This window comes from Chionomys nivalis, chromosome 6 (genome assembly GCF_950005125.1).
Source record: "Chionomys nivalis chromosome 6, mChiNiv1.1, whole genome shotgun sequence".
Classification (NCBI taxonomy): domain Eukaryota; kingdom Metazoa; phylum Chordata; class Mammalia; order Rodentia; family Cricetidae; genus Chionomys; species Chionomys nivalis.
Window position 1 is genome coordinate 2,118,646 of NC_080091.1, and position 20,862 is coordinate 2,139,507.

The 20,862-nt window shown below is 37.6% G+C and overlaps 1 protein-coding gene across 1 annotated transcript in view; it reads right to left on the minus strand.

Moving 5' to 3' along the window:
* The window catches only part of LOC130875602 (leucine zipper protein 2-like), a 133,058-nt gene that overhangs the window by 2,957 nt on the left and 109,239 nt on the right, over nt 1–20,862 (minus strand). Inside the window, exon 8 of the mRNA XM_057771620.1 lies at nt 3,672–3,746. Coding sequence (XP_057627603.1) covers nt 3,672–3,746 — 75 coding nt within the window. The remainder of the gene's footprint in view (nt 1–3,671; nt 3,747–20,862) is intronic.

The following is a 20,862-nucleotide window of genomic DNA, read 5'->3' on the forward strand; positions in this document are numbered from 1 at the left end:
AAATTCAGTGTCACATGAGGCCCTGTCCTCATCAGGAAATCTCCAGGTTAATTTAATCAACTCTCTGTCTTTAACCGTTAAAGGGGTGTAGAGAGCCATTTGTATTCTGCTTCAGGCTGTTCTTAACATCTTTCTTCCTGTGTTTCTTTCTTGGGACTGTAATCTGCACCAGGACCTCCTGTCATACGCTTCAGTACAGTTCTTTGTTGCCAGCCTAGATAGATAACTACCAAGGACCATGGTGTGAGATTTGTCACCAGAATCAGTGCCATTGTTTTCCTACCACCCCAAGATCATGCTTCCAACTGAACAAGCCTGTTTCTGATGCTGCCAGTGCTGTATTCACACAGGCCCAGGGACAAAGTCTGTCATCATTATACTTCTAGGGATGTCTATACTGGAACTTCAGTCGACTATTTACTTTGAAGTTCACTACAACCAGACATTCTTTACTGATGTATGAGACAACATGTATAGCATGCTTTCCTCTGGATCTGAAGAACTAATCTTTTTTCAGGTAATTCTTGATTTACCCTTTTCCTCCTATCTCCAAACTATTTTTCCCATTTGTTTTTCCCTCCACTCTTGAAGTGGTAAATTCTGTAGCTAAAATGGCCCCATTTTCAGTGTAATCCATTTGTAGCTCAATAAATAATAGCTTTCTGGAAGCTCAGAATTGATTCATAGATCTTAAGATTCTTTTGGTTATTTTGGTATAATAAACTCACACTTCATTCACTAGAAATAACATTGAGAACAAAGTTGGGATGTGAAGATGTTCTCATAGTATTTACATGATAGTTAAGGTTATTTGAGCATGAGACAAAATATATCTAAAAGGAGAACATGCATGATGTATAAAAAAGTCTCATATAGAAGCAGTAGAGAGAGGTGAACGACATTTACTTTAAACTGTAGTTTTTTCCACTATAGATTGAGATAACCTTTCCACCTGAATTTAGAGCTAGTTTGTAAATTTCATATGCATCTTGCTTGATATTTGTTAAAATCAATGTCTAATAATGTAAAAAGTTTTTTTATAGTTCTATGTACCAAAAAAGAGGTGACAGAATTATGAAGTTTAAAGACAAACTGCTCATCATAGAAAAGCAATCTTATCTCACTCACTAATAATACTAACGGATAAGCTTTTGGGGTATTTTCTACATGCCAGGCTGTCAGACTAGTTATATATATATAAAAATTCAGTCATCCCTCAGCTCTCAGTGGTATGGCTATGAATTGTAGCACCAGGGAGATTTGAACATGGCCCATCAACAAAAGTCATCACCTAAATATAGGAGCAGAGTCCCTGGAGACTCTCTAGCCGCAGCTCCCAGACTAGAGCATGCTGTGGCAGGGTATGGGCTCACTGCACAGTGATGCACATGAAAGAGATGGATAGTGAAACAAGCACATGGCACTAAAGGTGAAGAAACAACTCTGTGATAGCCCAAGTTCTGTCCCTGGGCCATTTCCAAAAAACAGAGTGCGCTGTGACTCTGGAATTTGGTGTTATCCACAAATACTTGCAATGCAAGATTAATTCTCTATTATTCTATTGTCTTGTGGTCCAGAAAGTATTATTTCCTGATTGGTCCATTATATTTGATATCGGAACAAAGACCATGTCTCATACATTGTTTTATTCCTGTAGTGTCCAACATAATAACATCTCATAATAGCTATTTCAAAATCCAATAACCATTATCAGTTAAGTAATTATATCATGTCAAACCAGAAAGAATATTTTAGAAAGAACAATTCAATGGCCAGAAATGATAGTCTTAGAAGTTGAGAGATTGCCTCAGGACCTTGAAGACTCAATGTCTTCTTAGGATTTAATACATTTTTTAGAGACAGTGGCAGCAAATACAGAATAATTTTTTTAATGTGAGCTAGGAAAACTTAAGATTGTATCTTCCTCTTGGTTTTCTAATTCCACTAACTCTACAAAAATCCCATGTCCTTTGTAAAAAGTGACAGAGCAGGAGTTGGAAGAGATGAGGTGAATATCCCTGGAAAAACCTTGAAATTAAATTTTTTATAAAACGAATTTTTGGTAAAATAAATTATGCCTGATCTACCCCAAAGAATAGAAGTCTGGCTGCCCTTAACTATTAAATGTTAATAACTTGGATAAATTAATAAATGGTAATTCCAAAGGACTAAGGTTGGTGAGATATCTACTTACTTCTCTGAATATTTAGTTTGTCTCAGGCCTCCAAATCTTACAAAGGAACACCATTAACATTCAGGATACATTCTTTATAATTTCTCTGTTATGACACAGTCTACATACTCTGTCAGCTGTGAAGATGTTTGGATCATAACAGAGCAAAGATATATGCTTATGAGAGACATAGTCACATCCTAAGCAGCAAAATTTAGCCTGGTCTTAAACTTACCATATAGTGCAAAATGTATGGCACAGTATCAAAGCATCCATACAGTATAGGGTTTCCTAAAATGTGAAACCTGAAGATCTTCAGGGAACCAATCCTACATGGTCTCTCTCCTACCTGTTCCACAGTGAAATGCCCACAGTTCAATTCTGGTAATTAAGGGGCAGCCTCTTTTTTTTTTTTTCCAGATTCTCTGAGTGCATATAAGGAATTATTGAAAAAGTAAAGTTCACAAATGCACTGGTGTCCCTGTTCAATATTATCCATAAAATTATTACTAATTGTAGAAAGGCACAACACTTTAGGTTTAGCCAAGATGACTTTGAGAATTACAAGGATATATAGAAAAAAATATGAACAAGGTTAGCAGCAGTCTGAATTGAATATGGAAAGATGTCTTCATAACTACTTAACACATCTGTATGGTGCATAAATTACAGAGAGATAGACAAATATTTGTAATACAAATAAATACGAAGGCAGCATGTACCCAATGTCTACATATATATTACATGCTTAACATACATGCCATATTTATGTATTATTCAGTACTAGCACAGACTATTACATTGCATTCATTCAATGAGTGGAGGGTGAAACACATACATGCAAGTGTTCTTCACAGTCATCTACACTATATTTCTCAGAAAACAATTAAATACTTAATTTTAATATTTGTTCTTTCACTTATTCTACCTCCATAAATACTTTAAATAGTTTTTCATTTGTTTGAACAGTTATTACTTATAGACAAAATGTATTTTATTTGTAATTTTTGTGTTTGAAAATGTATTCCAAAGTATGACTATACAATATATATATATATATATATATATATATATATATATATATATGAAGTCCTATATTTTTGATTATTGACACATATAATATCCTTGTGCCAATTTCCAAGCTCTCGAACATGAGGACGAGTGCCAAGGGACAGGCATTTAAGATACATTTTTTTACAACTCATGGTTACTTCCATTTTCTTTGTTTCTTCCAAAGTTATCAGAGAACAGCATGGTTTCCACATTAAGCACATCTACCCACAGTGTTATGGAATAAATGTGCCAGTAAGATAAACAAAAAACTGAATAACAAACCCACAGAGTTCACTCAATTGAATGTGGCAGAAAAAATGAGAACAAGGAAGCCATTACACATTCAGGAGTTCAATGACCAGCTTTTGTGCAGAGTCTAGAATTGCTCTGGATGACCGCAGGCAGCAGCAAGCACACACATGATGGCTCCTGGATGGCAACTTACCCTGTCAAGAGCTGCTTTTTCAAGCTCATTTTTGGCAACAGCTAACTTCTTTTCCAGTTCGGTGAGCTGTTGGGCCTGTAACAGAGAAGGAAGGCAGCACGTTTGAGAAAACACTATACTCAACATATATGTTCTTCACGGAAAAAGGATGTATAGTTGAATTTAAAATTCAGATGAAAAGCACAAAGTTACAGAGCCATTTGATATGTGTGCAGAGAACAGTATGATCTGAATGAAGGTAGACTAAGGTCTCATGGGTCGAAACACCTTGTAAAGCCTAACTCAATCTTTGTTGTATTTGTTAGTCCTCTTAGCAGAGATGCTTCTAGTCCTCGGGGGACTGAATTCTATCTCCACAACTTCCTGTGTTGATGTCTGACTGTTCATTTGAGTTTTCACTTTTCACTTGGTGATAGAATAATTGAGGCTATAATAAGGCTTAAAGTGCTCTCTCTCTCTCTCTCTCTCTCTCTCTCTCTCTCTCTCTCTCTCTCTCTTTATAATTATAAATATCAAACACTCAGTTTGAAGGTACCATCACCAAATCACCAGGACAGGAAATGTATTTCCTAAACACCGAATCAAGGAGAACCTGAAAACAGTAGTCTAGCCTTGAGGGCTTCGTGGACATGGTTTACACGAGCTGCCTAGTCTGCAAAATTTTGTTGTGCTATTCCAATGAGATTAAAGTAAGCAACACTTGATCTTTTACCCCATGTAACATAGCAAGCCTCTTTATTTCTTCAAATGTCATAACAGGGCTCTTCAGGGAAAGTAACAGTGACTTCATATTTGAAAGATGTATTTTCTGCAAAAACATCAAGCTAACAGTCATAACATAGAGGACTGGGGAGTGGGAGTAGGATTGTGTGTGTTTCTGAGCCCTTTGCCTGATCTTGGAACTGTTTCCTTCTTTTTGGGTTGCTTTGTCCAGCCTGGATATGAGGGCTTTTGCCTTTGTTTATTGTATCTTGTTTTGTTGTGTTTGGTTGTTTTCTCTTGGAAGCCTGATCTTTTCTGAAGGGAAAAAGAAGAGAAGGCGGAATGGATCTGGGAGAGAGAAGAGGTGGTGACAGGGAGCAGAGAAGAGGGGATAATCTATTTTTAATAAAAAGAAAAAAGAAAAATGCATATTCTAATCTTGTCTTAGCTATACGATCTTGGTCAAAATAGTTGACGCTTCAAGCAGAAGGTGACAACAGGTTTCTGTCATAAACCATTACTTAATGAGGAACACGATGCTTGGAGAAGTTCATTACCAATAAACACATAATAGTTACATGATTTCAGTTTATAATTCTCTGAACATATTCCTTCCAGTTTATGTTGGTTTATATTAATAGCAAGAAAAATGTAATGTATTTATTTCAGTTGGTATTAATAATGCTGTCTTCTTATTCCTTATCAGGAATAATTCAATCATGTCTTAATATAAACAACAGTAACTTTGTAACAATCATGAAAATGGATTGTGTGTACTGATTACATAATGAAGAAAAAATAGTCAAAGACAAAATGCTTCCCTATCTGCACATGTATATTATGACTTAGTGATAGCTGTTAGTAAGAAAATGAGGTTAAAAGAGAAATAGGGAATGCAGAAATCTGCATTAATCTCTTGCTTTCATGGCTTAAGTCTCTGGACTGCAGAAACAGCTTGGTGGTGAAGACTTACTATTCTTTCATAGGACCAAAGTTCAGTTCCCTTCACCCGTGTGAGGCTCTTCACAACATCCTATACTTCTAGCTCCAGGGGACCCAATACTTGTTTCTTGCATACATGGGAACCCACATTTACTTGCATATACTCATGTACAGATATATACACACACACATAAAGTTTAAGAAAACAATTAAAATCTTTTAAAAAAATTGAGAAAGTCATTCATGCTTTGTCTCTGTGTCTTATGGTTCTTCCTATCAAGAGAGTGTTTATATTATTGATTCTGATGAGATCTTGCAGTTATAACTCCTTCCGTGGTCATTGAAATACAGAAAAGCACTTAAGAGAGACATGGCAAAGTAAGCATTGGGGTGGAGTGCCTCTCGTTATGCCCTCACGGAGAATCCAAACTGAGATAAAAACTGAGCAAAAACAGGCCAGTGGAAATAGAGCTACACATGTACCCAGCCAATATCACTGGCTTTTTTCCAACCTATGTGTGCTTGTAATCTATCCAAGGTACTTTCTACCTTAGGGTGTAGGTGGTGTCTCAGTACAGCCTATTGTTATAAATGAGAATTATCAAAACAACTCTTCTGATGAGCAGAAACCTAACTGTGGAAGAAGCAAATCATAAACTAAAAGCTTAAGACTTCGAATCAAAAAACAAAAACAAATCTGTTAACATAAAACACACATCAATCAAGAACAGGAAAATAATAGGAGAGTAGGAGGGACAGATGTAGTGGTGCTTTATCTGTATCTGTCACACAGTTATGTACTTTTAGAGTGATAGGAAACAGAAATGCGCGACTTGCAGGTTTGCAGGACTGCATTTGAATGTGATGTCCTCCAGTCATCTGAGTAAGTGTTATTATGTTCAATGAATGGGTTAACTCTAGCTCAGCTCCATCTGAGAGGAAATGTCAGCATTTGTAGATCATTGTCCAGCCTTGTCATCCACACGACACAGGGACAACAGATCTGAATTGGAGGAAGGCAAATTCTTGATCAGTGAACATGGGGAAAAGGGTCTGATGATTAGTTTTAGTACATTGAGCAATGTATTTAATCCCTATAAGCTCAAGTTTTTTTCTATATACAATAAAAATATCTGTAAAATAATTGAAGAAATAAAAGCAACACAAAATAACATACTGATAATTAATCAGGAAGGTACTTTGTTGACTTCCATTTTTACATCATGAGGAGGAGTCAAGGTATTCTAGTATGCTCATTTCCGGACAAGAAAAATGAATTCCAATAAAATAGAACATATGGTTCTGAAACTATTACTGTTAGCCACCTCAGGGTTTTCTTTTTCTCTTCTTGTCTTTCTCTCTCTCTCTCTCTCTCTCTCTCTCTCTCTTTCTTTCCTTCTTTTATTATTCCTGAGATCTTTCTGAGTATGAGCAAGCTTCATAAGTGGGAAGCTTACAAAGAGAGTACTGATATGTTGTCCTTGTTTTTAAAAGAGCAGTTGTTAAGTCAATTCACACACTGTGTCTATACTATATACAAGAAAGTTCCGACAATAGCTACCACACAAGAAGATTTATGATAGTTAGGGCGCTGATCCAGAGAGTAAACTGGTTAATAAAGTTAACTTTATAAAGTTTACTTGTGAAAACATAATGCATTAAAAATTAAAATATGACACCATTTCAGAAAACCCAGTATTGAACTGAGGAGTTTTCATTCTCATACAGTCACTTGCTAATACTTAGGACACAATTAATTTTTTCCAAGTTTGAAACAAAGAAGGGAGAAGAAAAACAGAAGAAAAAATCATGCACAATCAAAGCTGCCTTACGAAATTTAAATAGATAAACCAGAGTTGAGTGTTAGCAACAACTGATAGAGGGAAGACATCTCAGTGTGCCTGAGAAAGCACTAGACAGCAGCATAACCAAACCGTCCATTTTCTCAAGGGCACACTTCTCTAGGAACTGCAAAACTGATGGTCGGAGAAAGATCTCATTTCCTGGATGAGGCCCTAATCCTATATAGTCAGCTCTAAATACTTGCAAATAAGTGCAAAACTAACTGTTTGTGTGTGTGTGTGTGTGTGTGTGTGTGATAACCGTAGTAGTCGTGAAAACAGGATGGGGCAAGGAAGGAGTTGGAGAAGTGAGAGAAAAGAATTACACAGGATGTAAAAACACTGTTATCCTGTTTGAGCTCAAATAAAGAAAGATAAGGAAGCAATGGTTTGGGTGCTGAAGTTGGTATCATTTCTTAATTCACTTTCTAAAACTGTCCCTTCCAGTTTTCCCTGAACTCTGAAGTTCCAGCTGATAGCATCCCTGAGAACAAGACCTTTACCCTAGAATTCTTATGCTATATTTCTTTGTTGTTGTTGTTGTTAGTTTTGTTTTAAGAATTCCCCTTCACATCAGCTACACAGTAAAGGAGAAGAGCAGTTTGGTGTTCCATGCATAAGCTGTGATTTTTCCTGCTGAGAGCATTAAGGTTCAGCTGTGCACAAATGGACACATCTTATCTGAACGTTCACGGAACTGTTCTATAAAGCATTTGCACATGACTAAGTCTGTGAGGGATTAATCCATCACACAACAATATATAAATCTACACTTCTGAAAATCTTGTTGGTAGGATTACTTCTATTCTGTCCTCCAGGTAACAGTCTTCTCTAAAAGGCTGCTCTGAAGTGTGCACAATGCAAAATGATTTATGTATTTTGTGATTTACTCTCTTTGTAGGGAATAATAATTTTAACATTGAAGACTATAAAGTCCTAAACACACATTAGGCATGTTAGGTTTAGGGTAACCTGTGCTGTGATAAATACTCAGGCGTAGCTCCAGCTAGACAGGCATGAGTAGATAAGTGTTGGTGGACAGGTGCTCATGCATAAGTAGTAGTAGATAGTTACAGATGAAATGGCAGAGGTGTTGCACACTGAAGAATAGATGCTGGTGGACAGGTAAGAGTGGATAAGCATTTGTAGATAGTTTCTTGTGAGTGCGTAGGTTCTAATGGGTACATGCTGGTGGGTATGTACTGCTGAAGAACTGTTGGTAGATAAGTACTCATATGTAGGTGCTGGCCATTACTACAATAAAGGTCTACTCTCTCTCTCTCTTCTTCGCTCTTTCTTTTTTTTCCTCTCTCTCTTTTTACCTCTACAAAATAAAGATAAAGTATATTTTTCCTCTCTGTAGTGCAGTATGAATATATTTATGTTTAAGTTTAAAAAGTTTAAATATTCACTGCTTCTTGAACAAAAGGTAACAGCATGAGACTATTATTCTCATGGAAGAAAGCAAAACAAAGCCTTTAATCGGCTCTTACATTTTAAGTTAACAGGAATAAAACAGTTTCCTTAAATTAAAAACCTTATACTCAAAGTATACATTGTTCATTTATGTTACTGAAAAATTGTTCAGATCTTATTCTTCTGCAGAGTAAGCAGTACTAGAATAGTCTTTCTCCCACAAAGAGCTGTGAATCAGCTGTGTGTGACCAGCTATTGATACTAGAAACATGGAACACCCTCGAAGTGCATCTGTCTTCTACCTGGGGACCATTTCCTGAGCAGAGTCTCAAGCGCTGTGATGCAAAAGGCTCATATTTATGTAATAATGTTTAACCACTTCCTCAATAGTTCTGCGTTCATCACTGGAACTATCAGTTTGTCATTTACATATTGAGACTATATAATTAGACTGGTGATCAATTTGAGCACCAGAACTCATTCTTTACTAGTGTAATTGCAGTGGTTTGCTATGCTAAAAAGAAAAGAATGTTTGAACTTAGGTGCATTCTTAATCTTTTTGCCTTCATTGAATAAAGCAAACATTTATGTACCTGAAGGTACATAAAATGAAAAGGGCATGTGAATCTGTCCTTCTGTGTCAAATTATGTGAAACACCTTGCATTCATCCATGACTGGTTAGCTTCTATATCTCCTATTCACAGATGAAAAAGTAGTTCTGGGGCTGGAGTTAAGAGCAAATACTGCTCTTGTAGATGTTTCAACTTGGTTCTTAACACTCACATTAAGTGGCATACAACCAACTAAAACTCCACCGACAGTAGATCTCACAGCATCTTCTGGACTTTGGGGGTCTCTACTCAAACCTACACACATGAACACACACACTTGGAAATTTAAAGTTATTTTTAAAAAGTTAATCCTTATAGATATACTCTACAAATATAATCTTAGGATTCTTATAATATTCTTCAAGGCAATGTTTTATATTTTTCTAACTATTTCTCATACTATTATAATATTCAAAGTATAAAATGATTTGCTAAAGAACAGACATGATCTAAATATATATATAAAACATTGTCCTGGGTGCAGGAAAGATCTAAGGGTTTTCTAACAGACAGGGATTTTTAACAGTCAGACAGTTTCTAATTAGCATCCTGGTGAACGCTCACTCAGAAGCTGGCTTGCCACACACTTGCTGAATCCCATAGATTCATCCAGGAGAAAGACAATGAGCCCAATTAAATTTGGACAGTTTAGAGCTCACATTTTGAGCCTGAGAAAGATTAGCATGATGTTGGCAACTCCCATTTGCCGTCTCTCATGGCATTGGACCAAAGGAGCCACATGACAGACAGCACAAGCAGTGGGTCTTACTGTCATTGTGAATCAAACTCTAAACTATTGCCAAATAACATCATAGCTTACATCTGTACCCAAAGGCAGAGGGGAAGTGTAATGGGAAAAGTTCAGTAATTTCATGTAATACATAAGAAGTATTTCCATAGCAGCCTTCTAATAATCCTACCCCACTCTTATAAATTCCATGGAAGAGTAAGCAGCACTCCATCCAGGCTCGAGATAAAGAACAAGTGAATGTCACCTACCTGCTGCAAATAGATACTTCCAAATTATCAAGGCACTGCAACCAAGCCAATGGGATAAAAGAGATTGCCATTTAATTGGCAAGTGACAACTAAGAGCCAAGAAGATACAAAGTGTTCCATAGGATGAGTGGAAATAAGTAAATTGAAGATTATTTACCAACAAATATGAAAGTGCTCCACCATTTGAACAATTTCCATGGCTACCACAATACAGACTGGTTTAATGCTGCCCCATTGGCTGCAGTCGTTATTTATCTGTTTCTAGACTTGATATATTTTTGCCTGACTCCATCACAAAGGAGTATCATTGACAACTGGATCTTGCATTTGTTTTGTTGATTACTAAGTCAATAATTTTCAGTATACTGTTGCGTACCCAGGGCATGTCTAGTTAACATTTCATCAATGGGAGAGCAGGTGAGCAAACATGATGCCAAGTCACATGCTGAGCTACGAAACGTGTCTCTCACTTTCTCACAACTCAGTTAAACCTTCGTTGGTACTAAATCACAAGACTGACAAACACTCAACATGTACTTATACATAAATGTCCTGAAAAAGCAATAGCTCAGTCCAGGGTAATGGTTACAAGGATTGATGGCTTGTGCACATTAATGACTAGCATAGTAGCATAGGAGACACAACCCACAGTGTTTTATTGATTTCAGGACTAAGTCAATTGGGTTATTTATCAAAAGTTTTTTCTTTAATCAAAAATTAGACAAAGCATCCTCTTTCCTCTTTTTTATTTTTTATTGATTTTTATTCAGCTCTACATTTTCTTTGCTCCCCCCCCCGCCTCTCCCCTCCCCTTCAACTCTCCCTCAAGATCCCCATACTCCCAATTTACTCAGGAGATCTTGTCTTTCTACTACCCATGTAGATTAGATCTATGTACGTCTCTCTTAGGGTCCTCATTGTTGTCTAAGTTCTTTGGGATTGTGATTTGTAGGCTGGTTTTCTTTGCTTTGTGTTTAAAATCCACTTATGAGTGAATACATATGATAATTGTCTTTCTGGGTCTGGGTTACCTCACTCAAAATGATGTTTTCTAGCTCCATCCATTTTCCTGCAGAATTCAAGCTGTTGTTATTTTTTTCTCTTTTGAAGAATGGATAAGGACAATGTGATACATTTACACAATTGGGTTATTTTTTAAAGGTACTTTATTTCTTATATGAGAATCATTTGCTGAATGTCAATAACATCTCTATTTATTCATATTTTTCTGCCACCGGGAGAATGGGTTTAGTTTATTGTTTGAGTCCTGCACAGAGCAGCAGCCCTTCTGGATGCATTTCCTAAACACTCTTTCAAAATTCCTACTTAGTAAATTAATTTTCTGAGAGCAACAACACATACCAATGCCCCTGTCCACACACCAGTAAGTCAGATTCCTACTCTTCTTGGTATATACATTTTCCTTGAAAATTTATTTTATGGTTGTTAGTAGAGAAAAAACTCACAACAATAACAAACCACAGAGTTTGCTTTGGTTTGAACTCCTTCATGGCTGTCTCAAAGTGAAACCAATAGAAACAAAATGTGGTTGATTTGCTTACAGAAGCTATACTAACCATGGGATGGGAGCCATAGAATATGAGGATGCAGAGGGTGTGGAGTGGAGGTTTTCCTGTCATGACAATGCCACCCTTTTTGTACTTGTATATAACATAATTTTCTCAAGAACCACTGATTTTATATGCATTAAATACTAATTGGTGAATGGAATTCAATAGTATGAAATTGTTAAATATGAGGACATTTAGAGCTTGGAGGACTGCTATAGGTTTTTTTTTTTTTTGCCTCATGGCTATCTGTGAAAACTAAACAAAAGAAAACAACAAAATGGTGTCAATTATTGAATGTAGGTAAAGGAAATAACTGGATTTAAGTTTTAGAAAATGAAGATTATAAAGCTCATATTGCAAATCCCTCACTTCTCAGTTCTCAGAGTGTTAAGTCATTTTCTCAAATGCCAGTTGTTTGAAGAAACCTATGACTTCATTTCCCATGAGGAATTCTCAGTATCATATTCTTCTCCTCCTGTCATTTAGAGTATGAACAAAAATAATGCTGGATATTGGATGTTGTCTATCACAGCTGCTTGAAGGTATGGCCGCCACACTATGAAGACAATGAGTGACAGTTAATCTCAACTGACATCTTGGTAGGAATCAGAATCACTTAGGAAACACACCTCTGGAGGTGGCTGTGTGTGTGTTGGGGGATGTATTTCCAGAAAGGATATTAATGTTGGCAGTGCAATCCCATAGGCTGGGGTCCCAGATCGCACCTTTCCTTTCTTCAAGCTTATTTCTTTAGGTGTTTTACAGTAGTGAGGAAAATAGCTAGCTAGCATTGTCTGTTCACTGATCACTCACATAGACATCTAAAAAATGAATGTCAGTCTCTTGAAATCTATTAAAAATTTGAGAATTCTCACGTTAATAATGCAGATGCACTTGCAGGATTTTAAAGCCAAGAGAAAACTAAACCCTAAATAATACATGGGAAGAAATGATGAAAATTGGTGCTCAAATTAATGAATAAAAACAAACAAAAAATACAGTGAACCAGTATAATGAAGAGTTGGTTCTTTGAAAAGATAAGCAATAGCAATACTGAGAAATGCAGAAGCAAGTTATCCATGAGAGAGAAGACATTAAATAATAAAATTAGAAGTAAAAAGGCAAATATTATAACAGGTATCAATAAAATTCAGAAAATCATAAAGAAATCTTTAGAAAAATCTGTATCCCATAAATTGAAAAACTTAAGAGAAAGGTACAAGTTATGAGATGCCCATAACAAATCAAAATAGTCTCAATGTGATACAAATATATCCATAACAAGCAAAAAGTTAAGTTTCCCCGTCAAAATGAAGCCAGATAGTCATCACAGAAGGACCAGATAGTCATCACAGAATTTCATCATAACGTCAAGGAAAAATTAACACTTATACTACTCAGATTAATCTACAAAGCAGAAAAGGACAAGGTACCCAAACTCTTTTTATGAAGTCTTATCTTGATTTTAAATCCAGGTAACACAAAGAAAATAAAATGAAAATTTCAGATGTATCTCCCTGATAAACAGAGAGACAAATGTTCTCAAAATCATGCTAGAAAACTGAATCAAGCTGTTTTCAGAAAGACCATTACCACACTCGAGCTGGTTTGACTCCAGAAGCACAGGGAAGGTTCAATGAATGTAAATCAGTATGCTATCCTTGGCATAGCACAGACTCAAAAACAGGTACCACAGGATCATCTCATCAGGGGCAGGAAAACCATACCTCAAGCTAATAAAGGCACATATGGCATGCTTATCTCCAATACCATACTAAATGGAGACAAACTCAGATTCCTATCAAGAGCAAGAACAAGGCGATGGTATCCACGCTCTCTATTCAACACTGTGTCTGAGGGCATAGAGTAATAAGACAAAGAAGGAAATAAAAAGGTTGGGAAATTAATTAATAATTAATTAATTAATTAAAATTTAAAAAGGTTAGGAAATTAATAAAGGCATTCCTGTTTTCAGGTGATATGTGAATCACCTTATTTACATAAGAATCCCCAAAGACTCCATTAAAAACTTACATAGTTATATTCCTACAAAATAACAAGATGCAAAGTTAACCCCTAAAAATCAGTAGGCTTCCTACATAAAATGGCAGACTGAAGAAGAAATCAGGGAAACAATCCCAGTCACAATAAAATGGAAAACAAAATTGAAATATATGCTCTGGCAATGGACAGCCTATGTATGGTGATTCTGTTGAACTTGACCATATTGAGTTTCATGGTCTAAGTTGATTAGGATGACTGACCAGGTCTCTTCCTCAAGAGGGCACCAGATCTCATTACAGATGGCTGTGAGCAACAATGTGGTTGCTGGAAATTGAACTCAGGACCTTTGAAAGAACAGGCAGTGCTCTGAACCACTGACCCATCTCTAGCCTGTGAGCCATCTCTCCAGTCCACAATAGGCATTGAATAAATAAAGTGGAAGTAAACCTCACTGATGGAATGAAAGACCTCTACCACATAAATGTTGTCACCCAATGAAGAAACTGAATAAAAAACCAGAAGATGAAAAGACATCCCATGCTAAGGGATTGGAAGAATCAATATTCCAATAATGACTGTCCAAATACATCCCTTTAACATTAAAATGTGACTTAGAATATCTTACTGTAGATTAGAATCAATATTCTAACAGTATTCTAAAAGTGATCAGAAGCCGGGCAGTGGTGGCGCACGCCTTTAATCCCAGCACTCAGTTTTCTTTTCTTTTCTTTTCTTTTCTTTTCTTTTCTTTTCTTTTTTTAAGATTTAAACCAGGCCCTGTGATTTTTTTTTTGAGATTTGATGTTTATTTGACTTGAAAGCCATAGAGAGAAATACTGAATAATCTATAATAAATTATTAAAAGGACAATATGTGGCTAGAAGTGAGACTAATTTTTTTCTTTTTTTTTAATTTATTTATTTATTAAAGATTTCTGTCTCTTCCCTGCCACTGCCCGTCCCCCAATCAACTCCTCCACTCTCATCAGCCCTAAGAGCTGTCAGGGTTCCCTACCCTGTAGGGTGTCCAAGGACCTCCCACCTACTTCCAGGTCTATTAAGGTGAGCATCCAAACAGCCTAGGCTCCCACAAAGCCAGTATGTGCAGAAGGATCAAAACCCAGTGCCATTGTTCTTGACTTCTCAGCAGTCCTCAATGTCCGCTATGTTCAGTGAGTCCTGTATTATCCCATGCTTTTTCAGACCCAGTCCAGCTGGCCTTGGTAAGTTCCCGAAAGAACATCCTCAGTGTCTCGGGAGGCAGAGGCAGGTGGATCTCTGTGAGTTTGAGACCACCCTGGTCTACAAGAGCTAGTTCCAGGACAGGCTCCAAAACCACAGAGAAACCCTGTCTCGAAAAACCAAAAAAAAAAAAAAAAAGTGATCAGAATACATGTTTCTTAGTATATCATAAAAATAATAACAATAACATGGATAATCTATTATTAAGTGGGTTGATATTTTTCTTATCAGTCTACTTTGTCTAGTATTGGGGCATCATTTTATCAGCCTTAAACTTGTTTTTAAAGGCACTTGCCAATAAATACATCCATTGAAAATTGATAAGCTGGACCAATTTAAATAAAAAAAACATTCAGACTGATTCACAGATATGTGTTTATTGAATATTATTTGTTATATTCAGTTAAAGGTAAATACGAACTCTCATGGAAACTTTACGTGTTTATTAAGCTTAATTGTGAAACTGTCAGGATTAAGAAAATCACACAGCAGATGCGCTAATGCCTTGGTTGTGAAGGTGTTTACAGAACTTCACAGACATGGGAAAACCTACTGAGACAATGGAAAGCATCACTCCAACCACTTCAGGTCGATTCTAAATATAAACCAATAATTTTGTATGGGCCAGTAAATATGCAAATTGTGAGTTAAACACATGCAAACCAAGCAGATCCTGTCCCCTCAGCTTCTGTGCTGTGGTAGCAGGGCAGCTCCTGGGTGGGTGGGGCAGCTGCTGTTAAAAGGACTGCTGTCAAGTTCTGCTTGGGGTTTTATGACTTTCACTGTGGCACACAAAGAGAAAGAGTCTCCTTCTACCCTACAAAAAGTAACTCCCCAAGTGTAGTACCGGACTGAGGATGTGTTTGAATATTTTCTGAGGTCCGATAATACAAATTTTATTTTTGTGTTTTAAGTGCGTCTTAGTTGAGCTAATTGGGTTAATGACTAAAGCTGCAACAAAAGATAAAATATAATTGGAGCCTAAGCAGAAATCTACAAAGAACAATCACAACCTTGGTTGAAATATTTACTCACACTTAATGGCTTAGACTTAATTAAATGTTCATTATTAGAGCTATGGGAAGAACAATGGAACCTAGTGTAAAAGTCTTGACATGCCCCTACTCCCTCCCATTTACTTGCCTTAATAATTAAGAAAAGGATGAGTGTACCCCTTTCTCCACAACCTCTCCAGCAAAGGCTATCATTGGTGATTTTTATTTTGGCCATTCTGACAGGTGTAAGACGGTATCTTAAAGTTGTCTTGATTTGCATTTCCCTGCTCGCTAAGGAAGTTAAGCATGATCTTAAGTGTCTTTTGGCCATTTGAACTTCTTCTGTTGAGAATTCTCTGTTCAGCTCAGTGCCCCATTTTATAATTGGGTTGATTAGCCTTTTACGGTCTAGTTTCTTGAATTCTTTTTATATTTTTGGAGATCAGACCTTTGCCAGTTGCGGGGTTGGTGAAGATCTTCTCCCAGTCAGTGGGTTGCCTTTTTGTCTTAGTGACAGTGCCCTTTGCTTTATAGAAGCTTCTCAGTCTCAGGAGGTCCCATTTATTCAATGAGGCCCTTAATGTCTGTGCTGCTGGGGTTATACGTATGCAAACTTGTGCAACCACTTTGGAAAGTAGTGTGGCAGTTTCTCAGGAAATTCGGGATCAACCTACCCCTGGACCCAGCAATACCACTCTTGGGAATATACCCAAGAGATGCCCTATCATACAACAAAAGTACATGCTCAACTATGTTCATAGCAGCCTTGTTTGTAATAGCCAGAACCTGGAAACAACCTAGATGCCCTTCAATGAAAGAATGAATGAAGAAAGTATGGAATATATACATATTAGAGTACTACTCAGCAGTAAAAAACAATGACTTCTTGAATTTTGCATGCAAATGGACGGAAATAGAAAACACTATCCTGAGTGAGGTAGCCAGACCCAAAAAGAGGAACATGGGATGTACTCACTCATATTTGGTTTCTAACCATAAATAAAGGACATTAAGCCTATAATTCCTGATCCTAGAGAAACTAAATAAGAAGGTGAACCCAAAGAAAAACATATAGGCATCCTCCTGAATATTAACCTTCATCAGGCAATGAAAGGAGACAGAGGCAGAGACCCACATTGGAGCACCAGACAGAAATCTCAAGGTCCAAATCAGGAGCAGAAGGAGAGAGAGCACGAGCAAGGAACTCAGGACCTCGAGGGGTGCACCCACACACTGAGACAATGGGGATGATCTATTGGGAACTCACCAAGGCCAGCTGGCCTTGGTCTGAAAAAGCATGGGATAAAACCGGTCTCGCTGAACATAGCAGACAATGAGGACTACTGAGAACTCAAGAACAATGGCAATGAGTTTTTGATCCTACTGCACGTACTGGCTTTGTGGGAACCTAGGCAGTTTGGATGCTCACCTTACTAGACCTGGATGGAGGTGGGTGGTCCTTGGACTTCCCACAGGGCAGGGAACCCTGATTGCTCTTCAGGCTGACGAGGGAGGGGGACTTGATTGAGGGAGGGGGAGGGAAATGGGAGGGAGGAGGCAGAAATCTTTAATAAATAAATAAATAAATAAATAAATAAATAAATAAAAAAGAATTAAGAAAAGGTCCTTATTTTTCAAGGCTTTGGCTTTTCTTCTCTAAAATGGAAGAAATCACCCAAGGGATTTGTAGAATAGTGCATATATGCCAAAATGGGCTGCATGGAGGGGCTGACTACTTCGGCCATCCCAAAATGTGACACATATTGTTGTTAGCACTTAGGAAAGGAGGAAAGAAAGCCTTGATAAGTCCTGGCAGTTCACAGACTCAGGATCCCACTAGTGTGTGGCAGCTGGTGCCCATGCACCTCATCTGGATGCCTTGCCCCAGCTAACACACACTTGTGCAAAAGCAGTAAACTAGGAAGTGTTGGACTGGTTTTATGCCAGTAGGATGCCAATTCTGCTTCTCTGAATCCCAAGCCAGTGCCAGGGGATGTCCCTCCTGGGCCAACTGAATACAAGCCAGACTTCACTTGAAGGAGTTCGTGAAATTGTCACAGAAAACAAGGAAGATACAGATTCTTTCCCCAAACTCGGTATCAATCCCAGGACCTCTATTATGCTAGGAAATGCTAGGCTCACAATCCCTCAGAAAGCTTCTAGTGGAAGTCTTCAATAGCAGATATTTTCCAGTTGTAGAAACATAGGAAGATAATTAACTTAATCCCTTATGAAATTTCCTTCTTAATAAGAGAGTATTAAATGTTTAGTTGCATGAAAGATTTGTCCTTGGGCTTAAATGTGATAAAGAAAATGCTGAGAGAAAAAAGAAAGGCAAAATTCTGATATACATAATTTTGGCTATATATAATTTTTTAAAAAGTATTAATTTTTGCCTATGAGACAATTATTTGGAAATTACCACTGTAATTTTGTTTTAGTTTTAGCAAAATCGACTTTTTGTAACTCAATTAATTATCTCAATTGCTTCTACAAAGGCAAAAAGAACTCAGTTTCTGTTCATCTCATGTGCCACCAGTTCCCTGAAGGGGGATTGCAGGTCTCAGACTGTGCCCAGGAGGGGCCATGTACCTCTTTCTCCTGCGGCTGCACTCCCTTTAATCCAGTTGGTCAGGGCTGAGTACGTGGTGATCTTAGTCTAATCCAAGGAACTGACAAGGAATTCATTAATTATGCATTTCATTTATTTCTGTATGTGGGAAAATACCTTGTAATGATTGTTTTTAATGTCTTTTATTATTCCTCCATCCATCTTTCTATTTATCAATTCAGGTGCTACTTAATACAGTCATTTACCATGATCATTTATATTCATAAACCGTATCATCCCACATTCTTCCTCGTAGCTGCCCAAATTTACATCCAGCTCTGTGATTTAATTCATCCTTGGCTGCCCGTACCAAGGAAGCTAGTGAAAACATTGCATTGTGCATTAAATGGACAGATTTTACATTATTAAAGCTATCACGAGTTGGACATAGTAGGAGTACTACTATAATCCTGGCAGGAAAATTGGGCGTGATCTGGCTATACGAGGCACTCTTTAAAAAACAACAACAAAAAGCTCTAGCTCTACAGCGTCAGTTTCAAAAGTTTGTCATAATTAGCCAAGTGAAGGATATCCGTGAAGACATTGCACGGCAAGGAAACAAGTCCCAGGGAGAGCTAAGATGGGGAACGGAAAACTACAGGAAAGTGAGACCCTGTTTCCAGTGTTTGATGTTATAGGAATGAAGAGTTTGAAGATAGTTCCAGGACAGCCTTGGAAGCAGCAGCATTTGTGTAAGAAGTGCACAGGCAATGGGAAAGTGAGCAGTACAAAGTGGTCTGGTTTGAGACTTTTAAACAAGAGGTTGCTCCATTCATAGTGGCAGGCAGACACTTGGGATCCCTGTAAGTGCTTGGAAATGGGATGGGTCTGAGCTGACTGAAGAGGAGCTTGTAAGAAAAGGGTTCTAACTTTTCTGAGGTTATAAGTGAATGAATGGGCGCTGCGCTGGTAGCCCCTCACAGATCTTACCGTAGTTCCTGAAGTCACATGCTCCTATGCATTGTTCCAGCTGTCCCATTATGGAAACAGTGGGGCGGAGAGGAAAAGATGCAGGAAGGTTGCATCTTGACAGCCAATTGTAGTTCTAATCGCTAGGGCTGGCAGATAGGAGCCTATTCGGGAATATGTTGCTCTTGCCAGTGGCAGCTGGCAATTAATGCTGAAATGTGGCTTCCAGCTTGCAAAGAACCGAGGATTTCTCTGCACGGATTTAAAGAGAATTGACGTGCACTCAGTTTTCTACTGCACTGTGCTAAAATCACGCGCGTATAAATAGAGTAAGAAATAATGTGCATAGAAGGCTAATTCTATCCATATTAATCTTCTTTCAAGTCCAGGAAAAGCTTAGGAAGTACTGAAGTTACAGCTGCTACCCCGAGTCCAAAACAAAAACAACAAACCCACCAAACCAAACCAAACCTAAATAAACAACAGCAGCAACAACAAAACAAGCAAAACACAGCACCTGATAATTGAAGCTTCCAGTTTCAGCTCCAGGTCCCAGCCTGTGCCAAATGTCACTCAGTACTCAGTCCTATATGATTTTTGTTTTGTTTTTCAAAATGGTCACTCTTGATGTCCTCTGATGTCTTGGGACCATAAACTGTGGTACTACTCTGTCTACTCCAAAAGCACCTTCCACAATTCCTTTATCTGGGTAATGACTTCTTACTCAAAGTCAAGGGTAAACGTGTTCTTCCTAAAAATGTTATGGAAAGGTTCCAATCATAACACCACCACCTCTTTGACATCTCCAGAGCGACATCAGGTTTTCCACCTCCTCCACTCTGAACTCCACAACATCCCACTGCTGTGGCTAAGTAAATTGGAATAGACGAGTATTAGCTTGACTTCATTAAACAATCCAACAGAGAAAAGGAACTGTCATTCATATAGCCATGGTGGAACGCAAAAAGAGACACTGAGCTGCATGCAGAATGTAATGTGTTTTCTTCCAGGAGAACAGGCACAGTTGGAGAGATGAAGCATGGGATGTAACAGACAAGAAAAGGAGTGAATCATTATTATGCATTTGAATCTCTTCTGGGCATCCCTCATTTTGAAGCTAAAACTAAGAATTTGCATAATTTGATGAAAATTGCTCAGTCACAGGTAAAATCAGAAGTGTTGAAAATCATAAATCTGAATCAAAATCAGATTTCTCATTTTTCTTTTTATGCTTCATATTCAAAGTACTTAGGTCTTGCAATAGCTTCAGAGACAAAGCCTCATCACCGAACCCTACTCAAAATGACATAAAATTTGATTCCATGACACAGGAGTTATACAGCATGGG